Source organism: Phaseolus vulgaris, chromosome 7 (genome assembly GCF_051622355.1).
Source record: "Phaseolus vulgaris cultivar YP4 chromosome 7, ASM5162235v1, whole genome shotgun sequence".
Taxonomy (NCBI): Eukaryota; Viridiplantae; Streptophyta; class Magnoliopsida; order Fabales; family Fabaceae; genus Phaseolus; species Phaseolus vulgaris.
The window spans coordinates 43,777,249-43,786,471 of NC_143504.1; the positions used below are offsets into that span (position 1 = coordinate 43,777,249).

The 9,223-nt window shown below is 32.4% G+C and overlaps 1 protein-coding gene across 1 annotated transcript; it reads right to left on the minus strand.

Moving 5' to 3' along the window:
- Window positions 1–1,064: 1,064 nt before the first annotated feature.
- LOC137828713 (Transducin/WD40 repeat-like superfamily protein) lies at window positions 1,065–8,259 on the minus strand. The gene is made up of 8 exons (XM_068635393.2): window positions 8,005–8,259; window positions 7,638–7,703; window positions 7,461–7,550; window positions 6,871–7,003; window positions 5,006–5,124; window positions 4,571–4,638; window positions 3,581–3,629; window positions 1,065–2,325 (listed from the first exon to the last, which is right to left on the minus strand). Exons 1-8 carry the CDS (start codon window positions 8,059–8,061, stop codon window positions 1,306–1,308), a joined length of 1,602 nt encoding a protein of 533 aa, XP_068491494.1. The 5' UTR covers window positions 8,062–8,259; the 3' UTR covers window positions 1,065–1,305.
- Between the last annotated feature and the right edge of the window lie 964 nt (window positions 8,260–9,223).

Sequence of the window (9,223 nt, forward strand, 5' to 3'; positions counted from 1 at the left end):
AACTTAAAAAATCACCAAATATAACCAATCCTGCTAATATTTTTTTTAATATCTTAAAGAGTGTAATACTAAAGTTTAAAAAATATTTCTTTTATAAATTTGCTAGGTCAGATTTTTATTTTGTTTTTGTTACAAGCACTAAATGTATTTTATTTTTCTAATTTACTTATTATATTATGTTTAAATTTAGTTATATATTTTATTTGTTGTTGTTTATTTAAGACAAGAAATAACATTATTAAGGACGGTTAATCCACGTGATAAAAAAATCATTTACTAATTCAACGAAATAAAAAATGCATACATTACCATGTCTATAATTCTTAACTTATAGTTCGATCGTTCATTACCTACACACAATAAAACCCGCCATGACTAAGACGATGCAACATGTAGTAATAATAAAAAATGCACGATGATTTTGTTAAATAATAATAGGTCTAATAGTAACAGTTTTATTAACAGCAAATTAACCAGCACAGAAAATCACCGTTTGGTTTGAAATATGAAAATGAAAAAAAATATCCACCTGTCAAACCTTACAAAAATTAGACTATTCGATCGAAAACCATTAATTAAACCATTTTACAGTAGCCCTTTAACCTACACTATTACTGAAGATTATGGCTCCAGGGGCACTTTTAGTGTCTATAAATTTGTACAAAACATGTCGACATCTAGCAAAAACACATACCTTTTGCTTTTTATTTTCATGATAAGGATAACAAATAAATACCAATTCATTACCTAAACAATAGGAAGAAAAAAATTTGTTTCATACACGAGAAATGGAAGAAAAAAAAATCATTACATTATGCTCTAATTTCATATTTTTCCATCAATTCAAACATAACTCAAGTAACTTACAAATTTTTTAGGAAATAACCACAAGATTTAAAACTTTTGGAATATATATCCTCAATAATAACCAAAACAGTTATAGTAACTCTCTTTTACTGCTCAACTATTTTTACTATCAGTTTTCAAATAGTAAAGAGTAAATGTCACCTTTTTGAAAGGATACTCGAGTGACACCTGCTCTATTACACAAATCCAGACAATCATTAAAACTTCAGAAAGTTTTCCGATCAATATTTTGTGTAGGTAAAGAAGACTTTAATATTAAAGAAACTCTAATCAAGGGGTCTCTCTAAGGCAAAATTTGGATATGCCCCTCACTAAAAGGCACAAAAACGCCAACTTCGAGGCTAAAGGGCTACAAATATGAAGGGCAACAAAAAAATACAAGCTTATAATCAAAAGGGAGAACAGTAATATAGAATACAAGACTACGGGAAAGTTAGATCACGACGATGCCTTTTTACGAGCAAACCGTTGTAAAGATTTTGGTAGTTCAACACTAGTTTTCTGCTTCTTTCTTGACACGTTTTCCTCTTCTTGAATTTTCTGCTCCATGTAGGGCCTCTTCACTCTAGCAATGGCGTCTTGCTTTTTCTGTATCATTTTACCTGGCTTGTTTCTACCTTTTGTCTTCTTCTTCAGTTTCTTGCCCTTAGTAGCTTCAACGGCAGCTTCTATCTCAGCCTCCTTCTCTTTCTTTGTTGGCCTCTTTCCTTTTGGTTTCACCGTACCAATCTTGCTGGGATCCAACATGATAGTCTCAGGTGGGAGCTTATCAAGTAGAGTCCGTATTTCCTTTTCTCTCCTCTGTTTGGAAGTTTCGAACGGGTTTGCAACCCATGAGTCAAAGTTGGGTTCTCCAGCTCCTGGAATAAGAATACTAGACCAACCCATGGAATGCCCTATACCTAAAACATCTTCATATGGTCGAAATACTAATTTTTCTACCTGGTAACCTTTAACCATGGAATGAGTCATGTACCTGGAATAATTCTGTGTACCAGAAACATCTCGCAGAACCTGGATCAATGAACCATTACCGCAAGAAAGTAAGCCCTTTTGACTAAAATCCAGAGTATTTGCATGACCAGGTAAGGTTTGAAGAACCTCATATTTCCTTAAGTCCCAAAGCTTAACTTTTTTATCTTTCCCTGCAGTGGCCATCAAGTGGCCATTTGAGTGAAATGCCAGCGCTGAGACAGGCCCGTGATGACATAGCATCTTGACAAGAGGAGCAGAACTGGTCGGCTTCCACATGGTAACAGTTCCAGCTGAGTGACCTAAAGAAACAACCCCATTGAAGGGGTTTACTTGCATCACATTTGTACGTCCTACGCCAGTTCGAAAATTACCAACCATTGAACCCATTGTAACATCCTGATAGCGAAGTTGCCCAAACTTATTGATTGTAGCCAAGAGAAAATGGTTTTTCAGAAACTGAAGCCTTAACACTGGACCATGTTCCTGGAGAAAAAGGAAACCGTTTACCCTTTAAGGATGCATCTCATGTGTCCAAAATCTTATATTATACCAAAAGTATTCCATATCTCATTAATTTATACCAAAATTGACATAATATACACTTCTAAAAAATAGCATAGCAACGTTATCTTATTATATTCTTATATTGGACAAATCAAATTAATATATAATTATAATTCAAGTATTGGATCAGTAAAAAATCCTATACATACATGTATCTGCAAGGTGAATCAAGAGAATACTCTGGATTATTGTAAGAAATTATATAAGAGTGTACAAGTTGGTGACCTAATGTGGTTAAGTTAATCCCTCCTCGTATATAAAGGGGGTGCATCAATTGAGAACTTTTCCTATTGTAAGGAATGAAAACTATAAAGTCATACAATCTTATTTGGATGATCAAAATGAAAAGTTAATTAGTTGTCACATAATCACTTAAAAAGAAATGTGCATTTATCTTTTAATCTTGATCATTCAAATATGACTAATTGCACAGATTTATAGTTCTCATTTCTCATAATAACGAGTTCTCACTTGTTACATTCTCAAAATAAATCATTAAGTTCCACTAATGGTATCTCAATCTAAATTCAACATGATTTAACCAGCCTAACAAAATAAATGAAGGGGTGCCTGTTGACTCGAATTAGAAAACAAAAAAGCATAGAAAGATTGTATTTATTGATTGATTGCAAAAGAAAATAACAAGGAAAGGTCTCTCCTCCAACAGTTTCCTCTTCAAAAGAAATATTTCCTTTTACAAAGAGCAAGTGCTCAATTTAGAGAATGATACAGGTCAGAATGAATATTTCCCTTCAATCCTCTTATTCATCACAAACCTCTAGCGTATCAAATAGTATCAAGCGCTCAATTTACAGAATGATACAGTCAGAATGATAGGCCCTAATTAATTTTCCCTTCCCTTTCTCCTAATTCCTAACAGTACCCAAATTAGGATTAATTGCAATGTGAAGCAGCACTAGTATTTCAATCCGCATGTCACAACATAACCAAGTTTCAGTAAAAGAGTTTATTGGATGTTCAGATGAATGACATTGGAAAGGAAATATCAACTAAATATGATATTTAAAAGCCAAGCATACCAAAATGAAAGGTTTAAATCCAAAAGACAAGCACTTTCTCATCAGGTATGAGCATATGCAGAAACACTCCAGACAACGATAGTACATTAATAGCTAAATTTATAAAAAGTAATTGCAAAGAAAAATATACCAACCTTAAGGCAGTGAAGCTCTGTGCCTTCTCGATTGTAGATGTATGGATACCTGTCAAATTCAAATACTCAAGTCATCATATACATGAATTCAGGGATATCTTATTTTGGGGTGTCTACTTAACTTTTCCAAATTATAGAAAAACAACATGAATACACAAGATTTACATGGATTAATTAAGCTCACCATGCTACCACAAAATAAGAGAGAAAAGTGAAAATCTTAAAGGATTACTATATAAAGAACCGAAGTCTGATATTCATTTCAAAGTAATAAGCAGGAAGCAAGTGGAATTAAGAAACATAAAAACAAGAACTTGGTAATTATGGTTTTAAAATTCGTTTCACCTTCCAAGGGGAAAAATAAAATCAATCCTGAAAGCACACCATCATTGGCTATAATTTATTGCAAGAAAAACCTACAAACATGATGCATTGATGTTGTACTCAATGCTATTTTCTTCAAAGTCACATATAATTAGTTAACAAGTGTCAGCAAAATTGAATACCAAGTGTAGGCAGGGTGCGTCATATAAATTGAAGTTCCCTGTCCCCCAATTTTTTTAATTAAAGTTTATTCATGTCACTCTTTTATTTTTAGAACTAAATCATACCCCTCCCCCAACCACACTTATTTCACCTTTCAGATTTAAGAGATGCATTTGTTGTAACGATATAGATTAAATTAAACGGTTAAATACACTTTTAGTGCCTCCAAAATTGAAATTGATACCTCCAAAAAAAAATTCAATGTTTTTGATATTCAGCATTAAAGAAATATGTTAATTTGGTCCTGGTCTGACAGCTATTCTAATACTTCTGAATTAATGGTGTTAACAACTATGACAGTGTCACATGCCAAAATACTTACAAACATCTAACTAGGATGATTAGACGTCAACATCATTAATTCAAGAGTGATCAAATTACTGTTAGAACCAACTTGTTACTTGGATTAAACAGTGGAATACCAAATAAAGGAAGAGAAATTACCTTTTCTGTGCAGCAGCAAAAAAGAGCTCATTGTGCAAGAATACCACATCACGTACTGTTTCCCTTACCTGGAACAATAAAAAACAATAATATCCATATATGGTCAATTGTATTTGTAACCAGTTTTCAGCTAGCATGAACTTAGGGTCATTTTTTTAAAAGGAAAAAGAAAAGTCCTTTTTCACTAAAAAACATGTTTCAAAATTTATGGTAATTACTAATCAGCTATTTACAAAAACTTCAACAAACATTGTTTTGGTGATTTTCAGCGGTCGATATCATCACTAAATGATGTCATGTAAAGGTGTCACGATGAACATTACCACTAGAAAAGAACAAATCGAACAATGTTCTTAAACATAAAACATATTATGAAATGTATTGCTTAGTAAGAGTAAAACCCTGCATAGCAAGCTCAACTAGGATTGACCATACCTGAAGCTCTCTAATTAGGCTCAGATTTATCATGTCCACTATTCCTATATGGCCCTTACGACCACCCACAGCCATATACCGGCCACTTGAAGTAAAATCCAGAGTGTATGGACCAAGTTCTGCAAATATGGATTGTAAAAAAATACAATAAATCTCCAGTCAAGAAAAAGGAGTCAAGAACAAGTCAAAAAGAACGGAATATTATCTTTACGATATAACTAAACTAAAAAACTACGTCAAATAAACATCAAATTTTTCACTAGTCAATAACTTATGAAGCACACAGCTCCAATAACTTTTACTGAAATTGAAGTCATGGCATTAAATCTTAATATTTAATATGAAAGACAGTTAGGGGGCGAAAATCTCTTAAAGGGTTTATCAGTAATAAGAGTCAGGATTTAAGAGCAAAAAACTTACAGAGAAGACCATCTGCTACCTTTAACAGTATACAAGCAATTATGTGCAAGTTACATCAGTTTTCAATTTTTATGCACTTGGACTAATTGTAGAGGGTTTATCTCGCCTACAGAACAATGATTTGGCCTTGCAAACGAAAAACATGGATTTTTCATCATGTGAGAACAGGAGAGAAGATAAAGTTCATGCATCCTGCATCTCACATCAAGCCCCAACTATTCATTAAGTTACTGGACCAAACAGATTTGCTTTCAAATTTGTATGTACTTGAGTTGAGTGTAAAAGGTCTATCTGACCTCTGGCACAACGATTTGGCTTAGCAGCCCAAGAACTTGGGTTTTCTATTATGCAACAGGAAAAGAAAATAAACTACATTCAAACATGCATCACATATCATGCTCTACCAATTCATAATATTATTGAACTATATGTTAATATACCCATTAAATAATCAGCAGTGGTATGCACATTCCTTGCCACAAGTTGTGGCTAATAAATGGAGAAGATTCTGAGAGAACAATGAAATAAATCAGAGTCCGTAAGTCTAGCCTTTCACATGCAGGAACAATCAAACAAGCCACAGCAATGTTTTAAAAACCAGACCGATCACTGAAATGGTCAGGTACAAGGTCGATGAGTTACTGACTGAACCAGTGGATCAATAATTGAACCATATGAACTAGTCTATATATAAAAATTGTATATAATATACTCTCTCTCTCTCTCTTTCTCTCTCTCTCTCTATCTATCTATCTATCTGTGTGTGTGTGTGTGTGTATATATATATATATATATAATAGCTTCAAACTTGTGCACTTGAGATCAAACTAGGCTAGTGCAATTTTTAAATTGAATTTGATTTTTCCTCTTGGCAGGTTCACTTCACATATGCATGGACTTGGTGGACGACGTCGGGTAATGGGCTGCTAGACAGTTTGATGAATTAATGGGTTAGCATCTAAACTGGATGCAGTTTAACACCTAGTCAATGGAGTTATCACCGGGTTCAGCACATGTCCAAACTAATAACTCGACCAGACTGATAACAGTTCTGGCTCAAAGCCAAACCAGCAACCAGTCTGAGTTTTACAACTATGCCCCAGAGACCAAATCAAACCCAATGTGCTGCTACTTCTATATAGATACACAAACTTCATGATATTATCAAATCAAATGATCTCACTTTCTTGATAACAAAACAGTAAAGATATCCTTGGCTCAATAACAGATCAAGAAAAAACCACATATCCAATTGGTAATGATGGTAAAAAAATTAAGGAAATAAACTAATTAAATTTTACCATTATCCTCACTATTGCATTTATCTAACAAGAACATCAAGCATTTTTTTATTTAGAGGATATAATGATATACAAGTAGGTACCAGAGAAGAAATTAATACCAAAATATTGAATAAGTTAAAATGAAAAAAAAATCATTAATACCTGGTAAAATAATATCATACTGTTTCCGTGAGCCTGAGATATCTACTTCATGAGCTATTGTCTCCTGTTTGATCCTCCATGTCTTTTCCAAGCCTTCAGCCTCCAGATAACCTCCTTCACTAGGCATAAGCCACTGCATAGTTGAATTTTAGCTTAATAGGAAGGATATTTTAACAACAAAAACATCAATGTTGACTATAATCTAACAGCGTAATTAACTAATTGCATAAATGTCATATTTTAAACTTCCAAGCAAGTCAGGTTTAATTAACTTCTCTTCACACCAATTTTGGGCAAAAGCTTCCACTAATTCATTGATAAAGTAAAACATGAACAACCTAAGCAAGAAATTAATAACTTGGCTAGACTCAACAATAATCCAGCATGAAGCAAAACACTCAAACACGATTATGCATCAGATCATGTCACCTCATGATAAACCCAATATCAAACTGAAGCATACAACCAAACATGCCACGCCGATACTTTACACAGCTTTCATCCACACTCATGAACAAACTTAAGAACAATCCAGTAGCAAATGATATCTAAAAACAAAAATAATATAAAAGATAAATTTAATGTAATACCTTCTCGGCCTTAGCAGCAGCTTGTGCGGATTTTCCATATAACTGTTCCTTAGCAGCTAGTTGACCCTTCAGCTTTTTATCCTTCAAAACCTGCAAATTATAGTTTACAAAGTAAGACTAAAAGACTCCAATATCAAGCACCAGTGTCTCAATTCCAGCAACCTCAATGACTTGTACCTCCAAATTAGCACTTTCTCCTCTGAGATACTTCTTCATTCTCAACTCAAGCTCGTCAGAAACATCCTGCAAAGCAATATTATCAAATCAAGAATAAAAAAAAAACTCATAATACAAAGCAGAAATACCATAGGTTCAGCATGCTCCTGGATTGACAGAGAAATAAGATTATACTAAAATATTAAAACACAATTATGACGACTCCTCGTTCAGAATTGTGAGTTCAAAAGTGTAATGAATAAATTAAATCAGATCCAAAGATGACTACATTTTGCTTCAGCATTCGTTTGCCAATATAATAGGGAAAACAACAATGACATTATGAAGTATTCATGAACTATTTTAGGGTCCTTGAAACTCTGCGTACCTTTTCAGTGGAAGGTTTGTTCTTCGGAAGAGCATCGTTCTCTTCAATATCACCCATCTCGGGGCACGGCTTCGGTCTCGTTGGACGACGGAGCTGGCGGCGGAGCAGTGAAGAGCAGGAGAAAATGAGGAAAACGGCGTCGCAGGGTTAGAGGGTTTTGTTTGTGTTGTTTGGGGTTTTGAACAAAATTGGCCTCGCCTTTTTGCCTATCTCCTAATTTCAAATTATTTACGTAATATTTTATGGAATAATTTTTTTTGGAGTTTGGTTTTCAGGCATTTATATGGCAAGAGCAAAAACCGTATTTCACATTGTGAAAAAAGTTTAACAACGTCAAATATATTTGTGGTTAAATCTTTTTTATTTCCTCTTTTATCAAAATTATTTTATTTAAAAAAAATCTATTTGTAGATATTCAATTTGATATTTCATTTTTAAAATATATTAAATATCGTTTTTCTTTCTAGTTACATTATATTGTTAGTGTCAAATTAGAAAAACAAAATGAGAATAGTAAACATTTACTAAAATTATAGAATTGAATTAAAATTTTAAAAATAAAGAAACTAAAGTAAACCATTTAAATAATAATAATACTTTAATATCTTATATCTTATTTCTTACAAAAAACGGTTAGTTTATTATTATTTGTTACATATATAATTTTTAGTTTTATTGTGTTTAATATTTTCTTTTATTTTTCTTTTGTGATATTTTTTATTTTTCTATTTTATATTTATTTTGTTTATAAATTATGTTTGTGATAATTTACTTTAAATCGTAATAGTACGATAAATAGCACATAAGACCATTTGATTGAGAATGTGTACCAGTGTGTTAAGTTTAAACAATTCATGTAACACATGTGGTATGTATGTATGGATTAAATGTTGATGTGTGTTATCATCTGATACATATATTAATCATCTAAATTTATCTGCTTTAACGATTATTTATTATTTGATGTATATAGGCGATGCAAAAAAAATTATAGAATTTTTGAATGAATAAAATGTTTTCTTTCTATTTTATTATTCTCTTTTCTTCTTTATCATTGTCGCAAATATAATCATGATCATTATTTATAAAACAATATCTAAATCTAAATAATCTGTTCCTTCAATCTGGTGAATAGGATTGTGTTTCGTACTTCATTTTCAATTTTAACCGTTATTTAAAAATTTAAATTAGACTAGATTATTTAACAATTTTTCAATGC

What these genes read in the sequence shown, in the direction of transcription:
- LOC137828713 (XM_068635393.2), bottom strand. Translation starts at nt 8,061, where the DNA reads ATGGGTGATATTGAAGAGAACGATGCTCTTCCGAAGAACAAACCTTCC. An exon ending in GTATGATATTATTTTACCAG is followed by an intron (nt 5,125 to 6,870) that starts GTATTAATGATT and finishes CCATATTTGCAG; the next exon opens with AACTTGGTCCATACACTCTG. An exon ending in GCCTAATTAGAGAGCTTCAG is followed by an intron (nt 4,639 to 5,005) that starts GTATGGTCAATC and finishes TTATTGTTCCAG; the next exon opens with GTAAGGGAAACAGTACGTGA.